Here is a 19930-nt window from a genome sequence, read left to right as displayed (position 1 = left end):
GTGTAATACAAGCAGGTGCACCACGTGATGCAACGCTGTCAGAGCCTACAGACTCGTGTGTCAGACGTGTGCTGCTTTCCAGGCAGGTTTTTGAGCAGGTAAATCATGACTTCAAACCACGACTCTCGATTTTGTAGAATTCCAGCCCAGTCACTCCAAAGTTCAAACTACCTTAGCGCAAAGAATTGTGGTAACTGTAAGCCTGATGTAAACAAACCAGCATGGCGGACCTTACGCGGCTTGTGCGCATTTGTAATAATTTCTGTCGCCAAAGCCGGTGCTTACTCCGTTTTTATTTGAGGGTAACCGAGGAGGAAAAACGGTGCATACATCATTTATACTTATGCATTTTATTTTACTTTATGTATGCCATTGTTGTTTTGTATGGTTTCGTGGGTCAAAAACGATTTAATATACTGCAAATAGTCTAGTTTTTTATGTTTATTTATAATTCATTTAGGTGGAAAACAAGGCTACCAAATAAGTACGCAGCAAATTAATGTAAGTTTTTTTTTCTAATGTAATTTTTAGTCGAAAATTTCGAGTAGTATGAATGCAGACTCGGAGTCTGCAGCCACAGTTCCCCACCAATAGGATCATTCACTCGAATCATTCGCTGATTCGAGACACCGAATCGGATAATCGTGAGTATCGTCAATTTTATTTAGCGAATCGTACTCATTCGATTTATTTATTTTTTTAAATCAATCTATAGCTCATCGATAGAAAAACATATGAAGAGTCCATTTAATAGCTATTTGTAATATTTGTTTTAGCACTCTATAAGTCTAAAACTCTTCTTATTCTCTATCAGGGTAAGAGAATTGAAAAGTAATTTAAGTTCTACTAAAAAGTTCTACTACCCATAATAGCCCGGTTCTATCATGCATTGGCTGCATATTAAACATCGTATAGATTTTAAAATATAGTTGATTACTTACAAAGCACTATATGGTTTAGCTCCCCAGTACTTGAGCGAGCTCTTAACGCATTATAGTCCTTCACGTCTATTGCGATCTCAAAATTCCGGCCAGTTAGAATATCAAAATCGACTGCTGGTGGTAGATCCTTTTCTTATTTAGCACCAAAATTGTGGAATAGTTTGTGGACACACTCTGTCAGTTCAAAGCTCGATTAAAGACACATCTTTTTGCCCTAGCATACACATAATACATTATAGACTTCTATAATTCAATGTTAGGCTCCATAGATTAGGTCAGCCGGAACTGGCCACATCCAGATCTAACGAGGAGCTTAGCCTGGACCCGATGACGATGACAATGCAGTGCTGAAGTGCCAACTAGCCTCTCCCTATGGAGGATTCCTTTCAAGCGTTGTGAATTTAATTTTGTGTACCTACCCCGAAGTGATAAAATAAAACAAAATTCTGTATAAAATTTATAGACATGACAAGTAGTTTGTTCAGGCATGGTTTTGTAGGGAATTACAAACCTGTGCACATACACTCACCGGCCACTTTATTAGGTACACCTGTCCAACTGCTCGTTAACACTTAATTTCTAAGCAGCCAATCACATGGCGGCAACTCAGTGCATTTAGGCATGTAGACATGGTCAAGACAATCTCCTGTAGTTCAAACCGAGCATCAGTATGGGGAAGAAAGGTGATTTGAGTGACTTTGAACGTGGCATGATTGTTGGTGCCACCTGAGTCTGAGTATTTCAGAAACTGCTAATCTACTGGGATTTTCACGCACAACCATCTCTAGGGTTTACAGAGAATGGTCCGAAAAAGAAAAAACATCCAGTGAGCGGCAGTTCTGTGGGCGGAAATGCCTTGTTGATGCCAGAGGTCAGAGGAGAATGGTCAGACTGGTTCGAGCTGATAGAAGGGCAACAGTGACTCAAATAACCAACCAAGGTGGGCAGAAGAGCATCTCTGAACGCACAGTACGTCGAACTTTGAGGCAGATGGGCTACAGCAGCAGAAGACCACACCGGGTGCCACTCCTTTCAGCTAAGAACAGGAAACTGAGGCTACAATTTGCACAAGCTCATCGAAATTGGACAATAGAAGATTGGAAAAACGTTGCCTGGTCTGATGAGTCTCGATTTCTGCTGCGACATTCGGATGGTAGGGTCAGAATTTGGCGTCTACAACATGAAAGCATGGATCCATCCTGCCTTGTATCAACGGTTCAGGCTGGTGGTGGTGGTGTCATGGTGTGGGGAATATTTTCTTGGCACTCTTTGGGCCCCTTGGTACAAATTGAGCATCGTTGCAACGCCACAGCCTACCTGAGTATTGTTGCTGACCATGTCCATCCCTTTATGACCACAATGTACCCAACTTCTGATGGCTACTTTCAGCAGGATAATGCGCCATGTCATAAAGCTGGAGTCATCTCAGACTGGTTTCTTGAACATGACAATGAGTTCGCTGTACTCAAATGGCCTCCACAGTCACCAGATCTCAATCCAATAGAGCATCTTTGGGATGTGGTGGAACGGGAGATTCGCATCATGGATGTGCAGCCGACAAATCTGCGGCAACTGTGTGATGCCATCATGTCAATATGGACCAAACTCCCTGAGGAATGCTTCCAGCACCTTGTTGAATCTATGCCACGAAGAATTGAGGAAGTTCTGAAGACAAAAGGGGGTCCAACCCATTACTAGCATGGGGTACCTAATAAAGTGGTCGGTGAGTGTATATTCAAACTAACATAACTATAGAATCAATTCTTAATGCGCATGTGAACGCCATCAGCTTTTATCACAGGTTCACATTTAAAGGAGACATATCATGCAAAATCCACTTTTTTTAGGCCTTAAATGCAGTTTGTTGTATATTTGGAGTGTTTTATAAGTACAGAAAAGATGAAATTATTCTCTTCAGGTGCTGTGTTTATATCTTTATATTCTGTTTTGGTCATATTTTTCAACCTGTTCAGATTTTTCTGTTCTCTATGACGTTTTTTGAACTATCACGTCACCGTATTTGCAGCGGAACTGCCAAATAAGGACACTGACTACCGGTCCAACACTTCGAGCAATCCGCCATTATTATTTCTCGCTCCGATTTTGTAGTCGGAGCTCAATGATGCAGAAGTTACGAGAGGGCAAGTCAAAATGTTCGATTGTTGGATCATGTAGTGACCTGAAGCACTTCAAGGATTCCCACTTCAACAACCTCCGCCAGTATAAAGAAGGGTTTGCCGATTGACTTCGTCTGAATGAGAGGTAAATTCCTTCTATCTTTGGAGACGACGAACAGAGCATTTCGATAAGCTGTAAATATCGTTAATAAAAATAAAGTACTTTACTTTCTTAATGATCATTTAGCTGCTTTTCTGATGCTTTTCTAAACGTATCATATTATCAATACAGATTGTTTGTGGTAAGATTAGACCGTAGTCATTTATCTTGTCAGTGTGCTAGTTTTAACAAGAGAAATAGTCGACTTTTCACTAATAACACAAAACAGTTAACTTACATACCAATATATCCATATGAAGAGGTTGTTCTGCAGGTTTGTCGTCGTCTTTATCAACTCGCTCGCTCTGGCTCAAATATGTAAGGCTTGATGGACAAGTCTTCTGTTGTTGACATTTTATTAACGAGTGAATAAAAATGTTCTTTGAAGGTATCGTATATATTCATATATATCTCTAATCAAACTACAATAAACGTGGGAAGTTGAACCGACCGTGAACTCAACGACAGGCGGGGTATGACGCATCTCCTTTTTATTTAAAAGGGTGATGAACTGAGAAATCAAATCTAAGAGGTCATCATATTATAAGAATATCCTGTAAGTTTCAGAACTGAAAACGTCCTTGTTAGTCCAATAAAAGCTTTTATTGACACGGCCAGTGGCGGTTCTACTCTGAATTACACCCAGGGCGAGACCCCCTTCGAGCGCCCCCCCCCCCCCCCCCCCCCCCCAAAAAAAAACAACAAAACAACAAAAAAAAACTAAACCAAACAACAACAACCCAACAATAAAATCACATACCGTTCATTTGAAAAACACAGTTAATAGAATCCAGTTATTTTGCTAGTTTAATCTAACTTTAAAGAGAGGAAGTAACCATTAGCGCATTGGTTATTGCCTTAAATTATATGCATGGCACACTTTTAGTTATGGCTTGTTAAACAATATTTGTCACGAAATGGAGTTTTTAAAAGTAAAAGGGTCTGATAGATACTTATTTAGTAACACAATACTTATCTCTTAAATAATTTTGAACAGCTCTCATATTAAACACTATCCAAACTGTTATAGACCTAAAATAGCTTTTGTAGCCCTATGTCACTCTTAAAATGTTAGAATGTTAGAAAATAGAAAATTGTACTTTGCATATAGGCTACTGTAAAAATACAAAGTTGATCATTATGTAAATTATTTTCATTTCATGAATATAGTGACCAACATGATCACATACACAAAAAGCCTAATACACAATCAATTCACCAAGTTAATAACATTAAAGATTTGTTTTAAAGGAGTGTCTTTTATCTTAAAAAAAGGTTAACACAAAAAGAGATTTTATAAAAATATATACCTCATATTTCAGCATTCAATCATCTCTATAAAAAGAATGAGTCAATAAAGATACATTCCTGACATTTATAATGCACAGTAGCTTATCTTTTATTATTAATAGTAAAATTCGGACCGATTTGCCCATGGCTGTCGTTGTTACAACCATGCACTGGGCTCTCCACAAACAAGTTTTAGTAGCTAATGTATTTCCACCACAGAAAAACGCTTGCTGAAGCTCTGCTAAAAGATTTTTTTATGGAGAAGAGAAAAAACACCCAAGTGTTTGGGTGCACGAGCACTCCCATACTGAAAAGTTTATGAGCGCACCTCCCGCGAGCGCATAATGAGCGCGCTTCCCGTGCGCCTAATCGCCTATTTGAAACGACCTCGAGCGCGCAAAAGACGCGATACGTGAACTAATCAAGAAGAGACCCCCTTGACATCGCTTCTGTGCACGGCACCTTCTCAGCAATTAGGGGCGCCATTGGCAATAATTGAATCGAAATGGTAAAAAAATAGAAAACCTTCGAGGCACAGAGGATTTTTTTAACTGCTCGTGCCGCCCCCCATGTGACATGAAGAAATGCCGCCCCGGGCGACTGCCCGGTTCGCCCGTGCCTAGAACCGCTACTGGACACAGCCTCTAAAAACGACTCGTTTTTAAAAGTGGGGAACTATGACGACAAAGAGGATAAAACACCACCCCCACAGAAGATGATCAATGCCTGCTTCACCACGGCAGGTTTAGCCCCACCCACCGATTCGCGCATTACACACATAGCTAAGTAACATACATGTTTACCTCGTGATGACAAACTGGATCTCTACCGAGCAATACAGAATATTGTGCAGTGCCTGGTTGTGCAAGACAGTCGCTGCATAAGCTTCCTGTGGATTCCAATAGGACTGCATGGATAAAATTTATTTTTAATGATGTTCCAGCTGATGAGGTAAAACATCGTCGTCTGTTCACTTCATTTCACTGAGGATTGTTTTGTCAACAAGACTGGATTTGCAGACCAATTAAGAGTAAAGAACGGTGCTGTGCCATCTATATTGGATCTGACAGGAATATTGTGCAACACACGGACTCTGGGTTGAACATGTATGGGCGAATCCGGTTGCCTTTTGACAACATAGGACGTTTTCCCCCACATACACCGACGGGTGAGTGAAACTCATTATAATATGCAAAACGGTTCTCCACTCGCAGCAGTGGGTGTTTACTTCCAAGTCTTCAGTGCGACACGCCCATAAAAACCGACTGTTTTTTAGGTAGGCTCACAACCAGGGTACAAAATAGCCTATTACTTGTTCATTTTGATGTTTTTGAATGCAAAAACCAAGCGAACGTTATAAGTTGACCTCAGACAACAATATAATAACATTTAAAAAGCCAGTTCATGACCCCTTTAAAGGGGCCGCTTTGAAACGGGTCGCTCAAAGAAGCACATCAGAAAAGGAGTAGAAAAGGCCCTGTGGAGCTATAATAATGAGGAATTCAGACCCAAGCATTGCAGTTATGTTTTATATAGACCACAACGAAATGATTTATATGTAAAAATGAATTATTTAAAAGCATGATATGTACCCTTTAATGTCTGTTTAGAGACATTCATGTACATTTTTACCTTACAGTTACTGTAAATACGGCCGCTAGTTCATAAACGCCAGAGGAGAACTGGCCCCTGACTGAGTCTGGGTTCTCCCAAGGTTTTTTTTCTCCATTGGGTCGCCTGATGGAGTTTTAGGACACCATTAGGTCACTTGATGGAGTTTTTTGGTTCCTTGCCACTTTTGCTTTTGGCTTGCTCATTTGGGGATATTCAAATTAATTAACCAATCAGTAATACTATTGATCAGCTCTACCGTGGATGTTTTTCCACTAAGAAACAAACATTGTTATTATGTTTTGATTGATACTGTGAAACTGTTTTGACGCAATCTATATTGTGAAAAGCGCTATATAAATATACTTGACTTGACTTGTGTCTGTTATTCGCCAAGATTATATCTTGGTAACAGAAGCACACATTGAAGATGTTTAGATGATGTTTAGAAGGTTGTGGTTTAAAAATAAACATTCTGACATTAGAGGGTTGTGGTGGTTTAAAAATGATATTTTATTCTGGTGCGCTTAAAGGGGTGTTCAGAATTTTGGACATTGACCCTCATTTCTACCAGAAAGACTGGGGAGAATTAATATTGTGACAATGAAATGAATATTTATTTGAGGTCAGCAAACAATCAAATTCCCGTCCGTAATTCGCATTCCGGTACGAAATCTGAATATCCTGCCTGAAGACGAAGGCAGGGGCGCAGCCCACCCCCTGCGAAGTAAGGAAGGGTGCCGTCTGGTGGTGGTGAGGAGGATGTCCTGGCGTCTTCAGGGTAGAGGGGAGAGCCTATCTGGAGGTGGTGGGAAGGATGGAGGGCAGGACCCGGCACATAAGGTCCTGTCATGGTGGATGGAGATGATGGAGGTGGTTGAAGCGACAGCATCTGAGAACTCAGACATGTGTAAGTACATGTGTAAGTTTATACTGGCTATTAGGATATGTTTGGATAAATGAGAAGGTAATACATGACATGAACGACTGAGTCTTCCTGGTAGAACTTGTGCTGGCTTAATTTCCAAGTTAGCCTTAGTGTCATTTATCAGTGGAGACAATTTTCAAAAAATTTCATCCAACCCCTTCACACACAGGCAATAAAAAAAGGATTCATTTTAGAAGAAAAGTTACATTTAGCACCTTTAACCCATGTTTTCTTTTACGTTATATTTTGGACTTTATGGATGGTTCGCCATTAAAAATAACAGTGCAATGCAGCCTTTTTAAACATGCCGGGGAAGTGACAAGCGCCTCTCATTGCTGCTCCACCGTTTCTGCTGATTTCATTTACGCGATGTTGGCTCTGAATGAAAGTGTGTGGTGGAAATGTTGGCCTAGAACTTTTGTCCCTCTCTGCTGTTATAGTTTTTCTAGATGGCGGAACTACATGGAAGCCTCTGTGGACCTACCCGTCCCATGTACATAAAGATAATAAATCCATTGTTTACAAGGATAAGTCCAATAAATGGCCCGAGGTATTTGTACACCTTTGATGACATTTTTTTTATGAATAAAAATATTGATTTTAGATAATAAAATACCTAAAAATGTAAATAGTATAATATTTAAGTATTATTATACTTTAAATAGTATAATATTTTGAGACTTTATAAGTAGTGTTGCTTTTGATATTCATTATGTAGGCCTATGTTTGTATGTTAGAAAAATGGAGACATGGCACGGAACGCAAAAGCTTGCTTTTTCTGGTCATGCGATACCTTTCTGTGTGCATGTGTATTTTAGCATAAAAATTCCTGTGTGTTTGAGCAACTGCGCATGTCTGTTTTGGGTTTTTGTGCTGCATGCCTCTCTGCAGCCAAAAATGTAAGATCTGCCTGTGAACTCTCTCCATGTGTATGTGTGTGAGAGAGTGAGAAGCTCTCATGCAGTCATTTCCTCAGTGACTGAAAGCAAACATTCTCACTCTACTTAAAGGAAGTGACTCAACTCACTTTCTCTGTAACTTCACCTCTCCATCATCCTACTCTACTATCTTACTCTCTTTAATTCTCCCTCTCTCCCTTTTTGTTTACACACATCCTCTATAAAATCACATTCTCTGCAGTTTTCCTTTTTGGGGGTCAAATTTCAAAAGTATTATATTGTTGTCTTTAGTATTTATTTGGCCACATGTACACATTTGTGTGAATATTCTTCTCTTTCTGTTGCTTGGAATATATATATATATATACATATATATATGTTTTTACTGTGTCCAGCTCATCCAGTCGGGCGACCATCGAGACCATGAATGAAATCAGAATGTAAAAAAAAAAAAAAAAAAAAAAAAAAACATGACAATGATCCTTTGACTAGCCTACTGTAAAATCAATATGATTTTTGTTAGGGATTTTTGCGGTTTTCATGCAATTGTTGTCAAATAGCACCAAATGTATTTTCACAATGTTGTTATACAAACAGTCTGAACAAATAAACAGTGTAATAATAATAAAAATAATAATAAACAATTCCAAAATGCATGCTTACATAATGACACTTAAAAGATGCCACCATGGGAGCGAATAGGTCATTTGGGTTTTGCAAGGTAAGATTTGGAAATCGCCTGTAGTGTGGTAAATTGTGTTCTTGCTCCCCTCAGATTGTAAACACTAGAAATAAGTCTGGCACATACAAATGTTTGACCCAGGGCACCGCAGCTGTCCTTGCCACTGTCGTTTTTTGTGTGTACTGACCGGAACCGCAGCGGAAGATTGCGCGTATCATCTAGCGCTTGAACATACGGGAAAAAGGTGACGACGAAGAAAACCACCGACAACAAAACCACTTTGAGTCCCGCTCTTGAACTGCACTGGCCCTGCGCCAGCACGACTGCCTGAGGATTGGCTCTGGCTTTGCCTCTCCTCCTCCTAAACTTTCTCAAACTGCGATACGCACACACACGCCATCCACGAAGCGACTGAAAGCAAGGAGGACCTCGCCTTAAGGAATGAGAAGTTTTTCAACTTATTCCACTATCAGGCTGTCATTTAAAACATGTAAGAATATTTAAAAACCTTTTAAAAATGTCCCAAATGCACTCGGTGCGGATAGTCTGTATTGCTTATCCAACGAACCGGATGTAATTTTTCAAGTTTTTTACTTTAAACGGGACAGGAAGGCATCAGAAATACTTTCTACGCGAGAACTTTCATAGCCAGCGCTGCCTGGGAAAAGAGCGCGTGCTTGCGTACATTTTCCAAACTGGGCTCCAGCCACGTCTTCGGCGGCCGTGCCCGTAGGGACTGCCTGGTCCGCTCAGGCTTTACGTGGGTATTCTGTTGGTGGTAGCGTGAATGCCCTGTGTTGGCATTGAGGGATGCCAGCATGCCCTCGTTGATTTTCTCCCATCTGCTCCTCATCTGGCTCGCGCTCCAGCGGCTGGCTCTATGCGCCGAGCGCGCGTCCACTCGCGAGCGCTTCAAAGTGGTCATCGCGCCACTCATCTGCAAACGGACATGCCTGAAGGGCCAATGTCAGGACACCTGCGAACAGGGCAACAACACGACGCTTATCGGTGAAAACGGACAGTCGGCCGACACACTGACCGGGCCTGGCTTCAGAGTCGGTAAGACAATTCAAATACTTTTTTTAAACGGTTATTTTCGGTTCAATTTGATGACAGAAATGCTTACGAGCTCTTATTAAAGTTTTCCACACTTGATGCTTTAGAAGAAAAAAAGAAATGGCCTTAAGTTAAAGGTATAGTTCACAAAAAACAGTTTGCTTAAATTACTTAAACTAATTAGGCTATTAATCTTCACGCTGTTCCAAACCTGTATGATTTTACTTATTCGGTATAACACAAAATAATACTTTAGACAGATTTTTGGTGACAGTCTCAAAGTAGTGACAAAGGCTGTTCTGCCTAACATCTCTTTTTGTGTTCCACTGAAGAAATTAATACAGGTTTGGAATGACAAGTGTAAATAAATTTCTAACAAAATGTATATTTTTGAGTGAAATATCCCTTTAAACGTAATGTTCGAATATCTGGCACCAGCACATGAGTTTGTGAGTGGAAATCCAATAATAACCCCCTCTCTTTTTCTCCCTGTATTTTTCTCTCGCTCTTCTTAATGGTTTCTGCATATTGTCTGGTTGGCAGGGTAGCTCTCGCTCTGAGCTGTATCAGATTGGATGTGGTAAGGCATGGTGCCATAAAGTCTACGCAGCAAGTTCTGCACGGCATAGCCTACATACACAAGCATTTTCTCGTCTCTTAAACTCACACATACTGTACATTTACATTCCCTTTGTCCACGTAAACACACACTTGCAATCGACACACCACTAAAATATTTTGTGTGTTTAGTGAAACCCCCGTCCTCAAGGGCTGGTGTACCAGTTTATTATTTCAAGAAAAGAATGTCATAAGCTGATATATTTAGATGGTGTATTTTTAAGTATGTGTGGGTATGTTTAGCTTGACATGTTTGTCTGGGTTTTGCATCAGTATTGTGATGAAAGTGATTGCTATTTTAGTACTCTCATCAGGTTCATTTAGTATGTGTTGTCTTTCTTTCTCCCCCTCTTGCCCTCTGGTGTTATCCAATTTTGTCTGCTGGATGCCCATGTGCTTTTGAATGAGTCGAGTCCAAAAATAAATAAATGGGGTAAAAATAAGGGCGGAAGCTGAGTCACTGCTGAGTGAAAGCTACATTTATGGAAGTCCAAAAAGAAGTCCATGCACATGAAGCTCAAATACTTTTACTTCGAGCATCTGTGGTTCGTGGTGTATGAGAGTGTATAAGGATGTGGGATGACTTGCTTTCTAAATAGCAAACATTATCTCTGCCATATTCTCTGACTCATATACAATTTTGTCAGAATCTGGTTCTAACACAAGCACAGCTTTACAATTACAGTCAGACAATTATTTTTATTATTTTTATTTTTTATTTAATACAGATATTCGTACTTTTCAATTTTATCATTTATTTGTTAATTACTATTTGGTCTACAAATAAATTACACTGTTAATTGGTCTAAAAAAACACAGGTAGCTTATTTGATGTGTTTGGATCCTTTTTCAATTATTTTAGCTTAACAATTAGACGGCTCAAAACAAAGATGAAAATAAATGTGTGAACTTTGCATAATATATAATGGCTTAAATAACAACAACAATAATAATAAGTAGTATTGTACACTACCATTCAAATGTTTGGGGCTGGAAAGATTTTTTTCTTGCTTTTTAAAAGTTTCTTATGCTCACCAAAGCTGCATTTATTTCATAGAAATCTTTTGTAACTAGTGTTTGTTGCTGTGTTTCTTATGTTCCCTTTCAGTTAAATTCTCATTTAGTTATACCACCATATACGTGACAGACCCACATCAACAAGTATTTTATGGACTGCTTTTCACAGAACAGCCTGGTCGCTAGAGGATTATGTGGAGGAGTACCTGGAACATTATCACAAGGCACACTGGGACAATTCAACGTTCTGGAGCAGGATGGACAATATCCTCTGCCAAATGATGATGTTGGATGAGGTCTTTTAATCGATTATGCAGAGAACAACAACACCATTTACTCTGACTCCCCAGGATGATCAACACCTTCAGCAGCTATCTCTCTGCCCACTTCAGAGAAACACCTAATCCCAGCATGGAGTGTCCCGGAAACACAGAGAGAACTCAAAGGATCTCCCACCTCTATACCCGCCATGGAGCCAGAGTGTGAATCAGTGCCCACCGCAGACCACAAGCTTGAGTTCTCTCCATTCCTGGAGATAGAGCTGGTCACCGTGTCTGTCCTGAGACTGGAGTCGATTGCCAGGTCCATCGTGGAGTTAGCGTCGGTGAGACAGTCCACCATAGAACCAGTAGAGGAGGGCTGGCTCATTACAGCAGAGCCAGCTGCCATGCTTGTCCTTGCTCCTGAGCACACTCCTCTGCATTCTGCTGTAGTGTACATAATGGATGACCTGGTCCCAATGTTCACCCTAAGATCACCATCACCTCTGGTACGCCAAATTCTCAATACTCACCAGCCTCGCTGATCTCCCTCTCCTTTGCTCTGCCCGTGCTGTTGACTTCCATTAGCTCATCCACTCCGTCTTGGATCCAGTCACCACCAGAGTGAAGTGGGGAAACTGATTCCATGGCTTTATCTTGGGCCTCTAGGTCCGTTGCTCGACCTCGGCCTGTTGCCTGTCGCCTTTGCTGTACACTACCTTAGCTCCGCCATGGTCTGCAATAACTCAGGCTCCACCGGGCCCGCCGGCTCCAGCTTGGTCCATCGTTACCCTGATTTCGCTGTGGACTTTCCACCCCTTCAGCTCCTCTGAGCTCCCTCGTCCCTCGGCTCTACCTTGGTCCATCGTTACCCTGGTTTTGCTATGGACTTCCACCCCTTCAGCTCTTCTGGGCTCCTTCTTCCATTTTGGTCCTCACTCGCTCTGGTGTTACCCTGTTCTGTCGGGCCCCGTCTTCGCCTTGTCCACTCAAATCTGTGACATTGCCTAAGACTACCTGGTCTCCAAAAAGACTCTGCCCAAAAGGCCCATCAGGGATCCAGGTCTTTCTCGCCCTACTCCAAACCCCCCTGCCCCTCCTCCATTTTACTGTCCATTACACCCCTCCGCGACCTCTATCCTACCTGCTGTTCAATCGCTCCAGCACCACCACCTCGGGCAGTCATCGGTGGTCTCTGCTCCTTTGCTGCCCGACCTCCTCAGCACCGCGATCCCCTTCAACAGCGAGGGCTCTCCGACAGTGTGTCCCTCCATCCTCCCGGATATCAGCACCAGTGTAACATAGTTTGTTGTTGTGGGAAGGAGGAACCGGGGAGCAGGAACCGGGGAGCGTTCAAAGGCTTTAATAAATATAAAATAAATAAACACAATGCACGGATGACTGCCACCACACATAATAAAACAACACATCAAATAAAACAATTCAGGGCTGGTCCTCTCCCTCTGTGATTATTATTATTAAAATGTTTATCTTGGATTACCTGTGTCAGGCAACTTCTTAATACCACCATGTACGTGACATAAACATTATAAGTCAATATTGATTTGTATATCTATTTATAAATGATAATAGTTCCCATCTCTATTATAAAGGAAGCTGTGATTTTGTTTGACGAGTTAAGGGAAAGTCATTTGTACATCATAAGTGAATGATGAATCCTGGACAGAATCTAGATAACCCTAGACACTTTTTTGAATTTTTGCACTTCAAAACCCTGACCCTACACCAATATGATCTTAATGTTTATAATGTGTTAAATCTGTAATATAATGTGGACAGACTTTCCTCACGCAAGTCCTTTTGTTTAGCATGACACTCTTGAGTGTTTGTCTCTCTGAGATTATGAAAACAAACAAGAAGCTCCCTTAAGCCCTAAAACATGTTATCATCAAAAATGGTGGTTGAAAAAAATAAAATGAACCCGACCTGAATTTTTTCTACAACTTCTGGTTCTAAGGGTTAATTAGGGAAAACTACTCTCCTCAGAAGATCTTTTTGTTACATTTATGTTTAGTTCTGTCATTTCATTTTGTTGTAGTTTGTTTTTCCCTTTGCCGTTTGCCTTTGTTTCTATGGTTGTGAATTAGTTCTACACCTGTTCTGTTTTCCGTTGATTGCTCCCTTGTGTATTTTAGTCTTTAGTTTAGTCTGTTCATTATTGTGCCATGATTATGTGAATTTGTTATTGCTTTATGTATTTCCTAGAATTTTTCTTTTGAATAAATAAATAAATGTATATTTTTTTTATAAATCTTTGTTTGTGCGTGTCTAACGAGTTAAAGACAAAATACTGAACCAAGATTTGATTCGTTGCTGCGTTTTTTCCCTTTTTTATGAACTTGCCGACGTCCAACTGCTCTGCCTAGACCTGGAGCAAAATCTAGAGGACCACTGCAAAGACTTAGATCTGGCATGTCTCACACAATATCCAGATCGCTCTCTTTGTGTGTGTTTTACTTTACCAGCCTCAATGAGTGATCCAAGGCACGCCTGCCCAGTGTTGGTCTTTTGGGAGATTTGGCACCTATATGGAGTGGGTGCTGGTGAGTAATAGATCTCCGTTCACCATCTGCCCCGCAGAGGAGGACATCACCACTCCCACTCTGGACCCAGAGCCCAGCCACCCACCTTTCACACAGTGCACAGAGTGTATGCCAGAGCCCGCTGCGGACGTAGAACTCGAGCCGGCCACGATGTCAGTGCCAGATGGAACAAAGACTGAGCCAATCATCACCCTGGAGCTCAAGCCCAACGGATTGTCTGACCAGGTGTGCGAGCCGGCTACACAATCCGTCACTTTGGGTGCCCTTTTGGAGTTTCTGGTTTCTATTATCTATTATGAGGAAATGCAAGAGTATATTGCCTTGTATCTCCCATCTTCGGAGCTCCAATTATTCTGTGTGTCTCCAAGGATCCCGCCTAGCCTCCCTCTCTCTCCTCCTTGGTTCCACCTCTGCAGGTTCTCTTCAGTATCTCCTCCTCTGACTCCTCTCTGCTGTGTGGATTCATCTCGTGACTTCTGGTCTCCAGCTCCTTCTTGTCAAGGCTACTTGCTTCGCCTCCAGCTGCTGAGCCTGTCACTCCAGCTCAGCTCATCGGCTTGTTGGCTCCACCTTGTCTCCCCTCTCTCTCGGCTCCACCTGGGACTATCGCCCTTATGGCTTCACCTGGCTCCCTCGTCCCTCTGGCTTCACTTTGGTCAGACGTCACTCTGCCTTCGGCCTCCAGCTGCGATTCGTCCTTCCACCCCTTTCGGCCATATTGGGCTCCGCCTTTTTAAGCCTTTAGTTCAGTCTTTTCCATGTTCGGTATTGTTTATGTGAATGTGTTATTGCTATATCTATCTCCTAGTTTTTTAGTATTTTTTATTAATCTTTGTTAATGTGTGCCTAACACGGTACACTTTCCTTGTCTAGAGTCTATAGTTCATGGTGTTCAGTGGAAATAAGCGCTGTAGCTATGCTCAAACTGTATTAAATCTATAATCATCACCCTTACGATAAACCTTTAATCTAATGCCCACAATGAATTTGCCATAAAGTATTTTACCTTTTACTTAAAGTCTGACTCAGTTTTCAAGATGATACATAGTACATTTTTCTCTGACTCAGTCATGTGGTTTCAGTCATGGAATGCATGAGAAAGCCTGAAAGATCAGGCACCTAAAGAAATACTCACATGTGGACCCATCTTATTTGACTAAGAGTCTCTACTGTACTCTACTCTAATCTAAAAAGATTATATACTTACAGACAGGTTGATTAGCAGTTTTTTTAGTATGGAGAATGCAACCTCTCTTTTTGTGTCCTTCTGTCTGTCAATGCCAGCATCTGGGTTCTGTGGTGAGAGGTCTGTAAACCCCAAACCATCCTCCACTTCTGCAAAGTGCCACAGAGTGCCCAAAATGATGCCATCATGCAACAACAGCACTACCCCATGCCTATTTCAGTCCTCATTCACACACACCCTGCCTCTCTTACACATGCAAATGCCACATATTTTCTTATATTTTGGTGAGTTCTGTTCATTTCTTTATTTAACTGGGTTCTACTTAAAGCACAGTCTGTGATCCCTCTTTATTGGACTACTGTGGTGTGCGATGGTCAGTGTATGCTGTGATTTAGAGCGCTCACAATAGTAAGAGCCAGATTTATTACATAAGTAGATATACATGAAGTTTTTGGGGCTAATCAGGCTTTATTCCTGCGCTATGCATGGAAAAACTTTGCAGCAAGCCACAAAGGAGCAGTTTCAGAGTGGAAAATGTTGCAGAAATCCAGTCAAACATTCCATAAGCCTGCCAATCCTTGTGTGTTTGTGAGTGTATAATTCAGTGGCCATCTACCATTTGTTTTATATTATGTGTGCAGTAGTTACTAGTGTCTGTCATCAACAGTCTCATTCATTTCCCCTCGCCATCTTTTTATCTAAGTTTTGCTTTTGTTAGATTGTATTTTCCATTCTTCCTTAAAGTCAGCATGAAACGTAAGTTGCAATAGTCTTTTCATCCCTATTGTGATGTATATCCGAGTGAAACGCCTTCTCAAAGAAGTAAAAATGTAGGGTGGGACTTAATTTTGTCCAGTGGGAATTGATTGGATGGTTGTGGTTTGCTATTGCTGTGATCTCATGTGTGACTAGCAGGTTGTACCGCCTTCGAGCCGATAAACACGTCATCAGAGGAGAAGAGGTGATGAGGGACGGGAAGTTATTTTGATAGATTATGAGGGCAAATAAAAAAATGATGTGCACGGAACAGATAAATCATTTATAATAAATACTGCTAGGCTATATTTATATTCCATAAAAAAATATGAATTGTCTATTTTGTTATCATTGTGACTTAAAACATTCCATGCACCTACTATACTGAAGATAGCAAAGAGGAGTGTGACAAATTTAGGATAATTGGTCTTGCCAGTCAGAGACTTTAAAACTCAAATTAGAGATTGTGTTGGAAAGTGATAAGAGAACACTATGTATAAGTGAGTATCTGTGTTTTAGGGAGAAGGTGGCAGCTGTGGGATTTTTTAAAGAGCAATATTGAAATTCAGGGCCTTAAACAAGCGTTCTGGTTTACTCAGAGTAAACTCACTGCTTCTCACTGTGGGAATGAGGCCAGTTATTTAAAGCAGAGCAGAGGAATGTGTGTGTATATATATATATATATATATATATATATATATATATATATATATATGCAATTCATTTTTATAAGGCGTCCCCTCCATTGTCCCTTTGTGATGTTCAGTATTTAAAGGCATAGCTCAACTTTGACTTTTGTCTTGGGAACAAAAAAATATTCTGTATTTTGAAGAATGTCTTAAGTGTTTGTTTTTTTTTGTCCATGCAATGAAAGTCACTGAGGTCCAGTGTTGTTTTAGATCCCATTAGTTTTTATTGTATTGGAAAAACTAGTTCAAAAACATTGACATGAGGGTGAATAAATGATGACAAATTTTCTATTATGGGTGAACTTTAGTGAGGGCAGATGGCAAATGTAATTTTACTGTGATGAAAACAGCTGTGAGGGATAGACCACTGTTTTAGAACTAGATCATACTAGGCATTTTCAAAGCTCACTTTCAATACAAGTTTTTGTTTATTGAAAATTTCTTTGGAAAAAAAAACTTTTGTGAGTTAAACAATTGGCATGTTGTTAATTTAGTGTACAAATCCATTTCTATCCCTTACAGCCCCGTTTTGCTTCCTGTCATGTAATTTGGCTATACCTTGACTAAGGTTTATCCCTTTAAGAAAGGCAAAGCCATTTAAATATTACTGGTGGTTGATAACATAAATGTTCCATAGACTAATCATAGATCAGCTGGAGGCAATGATGTCAACCGTTATGTTTGGACCCGTGTTTTTATTTAATCTGCTATTGCAGGGACTCTCTATTCCAGGGCCTGGGACAAAACTTCTGGTTTTCTCTTTCATTGGTGCCCATGCAAACAGAGACATCAAAACATCAGTATTTTCTCAGTCAGACTAAACCTTACAGCTCCAGTTAAACACTGACAGATAAAGTACCATTCTGGATTCACAGTAGCACGCTCCAAGTAAATATATGAGGTACAAAAAGCTTCCAAATAATTTTTTCAAAAACTTTCAAAAAGGAATTTCCAATGAGTCATTTAATCATAGACATAGTGTATAGTATTAAAAGTTAGTGTTTTGGCATGCCTGGCCTATTTCCCCTCTGTAGACGAAATTTCCGTAATATTCCATCCTTAATGTCTCGTTTCCTTCGTCTATTCCTTCGTCTCCATAAATACACAAATACCTGTCAAGCACTGATGATGACATCACAGTCACGGTCTCTTGCTGGCATTCCATCCATCCACACTGCCTACATTCTCACATCTCTGTTTAGCTTTCAGGAACTGGAACCTCTGCTGTTGTTGCCAAGGTTACGACATGTCCTGGTCCCCTATGTGACAGTAGGGAAAGTCTTGTTTAAAAAGTTTGCAAGATGCTGTCATAGCAGGAAAATGTAAACATTGAGATAAAAGAGCGGGATTGCCCCGTGTGCTGGTTTTATCTGCTGCGTTTGTTTGTTTGCTATTTTTACATTTGGTCAGACTCTTGACAAAATTGGAGGTACTTTGAAGCAAGTTATTTCTGGGTTTTGGAACACTAACAGCATTTCAGCAACTTTTAATACCACAATTTTTTCCCCTAGTTCTTATGGAAACCAAAATGTTTGAAAGAAAATGCCTCTGTATTCTCAAGAGAAAGGCATATACATATGCCTATGTATGGCATATGCATACAGTATATACATGCAAGAGAATGTTAATGTTAATGTTTGTGTTTGTGTAGTATTTTTACATCTGTGGGCATGCTTATGCATAAATACACAAGCTAAGTAAGTACAGTACAGTAGAGCACACACACATGTCCTTTCAATAAACACCCACTCTTATCTTTTCTAGATTTTGTCTAGAGGTAATTGTTTTGTAAATCTCTGACGTTTTTATGATTTATATTGGGTGTGTGCTTGTTGTTTTTGTTATTTTTCTGCCTACAGAAATAAACACAGTCCCACTAAAGGCTTTTGTCAAGAAACTGAATTAGGTTTAGTATTCTTTTGCCCCACCTTTTGTTTTGACTCTAATGGCCACTTCTATATTTTCATTTGTTTGTGTTTAGAACAGCAAATTATAGTTGCTAACACATCATTTAATGGGAGGGTTTGTTGGTGTGTTTGCTAGTAACTTTGTTATCAGATTACCAAGTTAGTTGGTTTTCGATGCGTTAGTGGGTGTGTTAAGTGGTATGTTTGTGGATGTTAGATTTTAGTTAAGTGAAGAAAAGTTACAGTGGCTATTGTATTCTAAATTAATTATATTAAATATTATAATTATATAATTTATGACCAATATAATCTGATCAGTGTAAAAATTGTATGTACACACAGCTTTTACATTACCATTAAAAAGTTTGGTTCAGAAAGATTTTCTTTTTAAAATGAATAGTTTCATTCAATAAGGACATGTTAAATTAATCAAATTCTTTACTGTGTATGTTAAGGTATGTTTTACTGATGGTTTTTGGATCAGCCTATAATCAGTTTATTTGGAGTACCAACCCCCAATTACATGTCTGAGCATTTCTTCTTAATTGAGCTTTGACTTTATATGTTCATATATTTTTAAACGTGATATTTTCTCTTAATTACTCAATCCAGGAGTGAAGTAATGATCTGAAAATTGTTGGCTCATCAGTATTAGATGATGTTACTAACATCAGTCATGCAGTTGCAGGTCAGTGGTTGCCCAACCATATTTGGATTACTTTTGGTGTGTTTATTCAATCCAGTGCCAAAGTAATCAGTTGGCAGAGGTGTTTACCTGGTCTTAAATTTGTTGTTTTTCATAGTTAGTTACATTTTTTCTTTTATATTTTAAAAGTTTCTTTGACGACATTACATTGTAAGAATTTGGCAAAAATATTTGTTCCCACATCTGATCAACCCCCTTCCCTTAATTATGTTTCAATGGGTCTCTCATTAACCACACTTGCTTATCTGAACTGAATAACCCTGTGTCTGAAGCATTCGTGACTAATGTTGACTGGTGCTAAAGTGATTAATCTGTGTGAGGAGGTGGATGAGTGTGAAAGCCCTGCTGCTTTATTAATGAAAGAGCTCCTCTCTTTCTCTCTCTCATATACTTGATGTAATAGATATAATATATATATATATATATATATATATATATATACATTCATTATATACTGTATATAATATATTCATTATATAATGAATATAATGAATAAAAACCATCAGGTTCATGGTTATGTCATGTGTCTTTTTGCCACAGAGA

At 39.9% G+C, this 19930-nt stretch overlaps 1 protein-coding gene across 3 annotated transcripts in view; it reads left to right on the top strand.

Moving 5' to 3' along the window:
- The first annotated feature begins 9000 nt into the window (after window positions 1-9000).
- ltbp3 (latent transforming growth factor beta binding protein 3) overlaps window positions 9001-19930 on the top strand; it is a 51857-nt gene continuing 40927 nt past the window's right edge. For all 3 annotated transcript variants that reach the window (XM_089130236.1, XM_039650049.2, XM_039650048.2), the window contains exon 1: window positions 9001-9687. In XM_089130236.1, the coding sequence (XP_088986362.1) occupies window positions 9447-9687 (241 nt within the window). In that variant the 5' untranslated portion in view covers window positions 9001-9446. The remainder of the gene's footprint in view (window positions 9688-19930) is intronic.

Source organism: Pimephales promelas, chromosome 4, assembly GCF_988280905.1.
Source record: "Pimephales promelas chromosome 4, fPimPro1.hap1.1, whole genome shotgun sequence".
NCBI lineage: Eukaryota > Metazoa > Chordata > Actinopteri > Cypriniformes > Leuciscidae > Pimephales > Pimephales promelas.
Note: the sequence above shows the minus strand (reverse complement) of the source record. Positions and strands in the feature narration are given on the sequence as shown.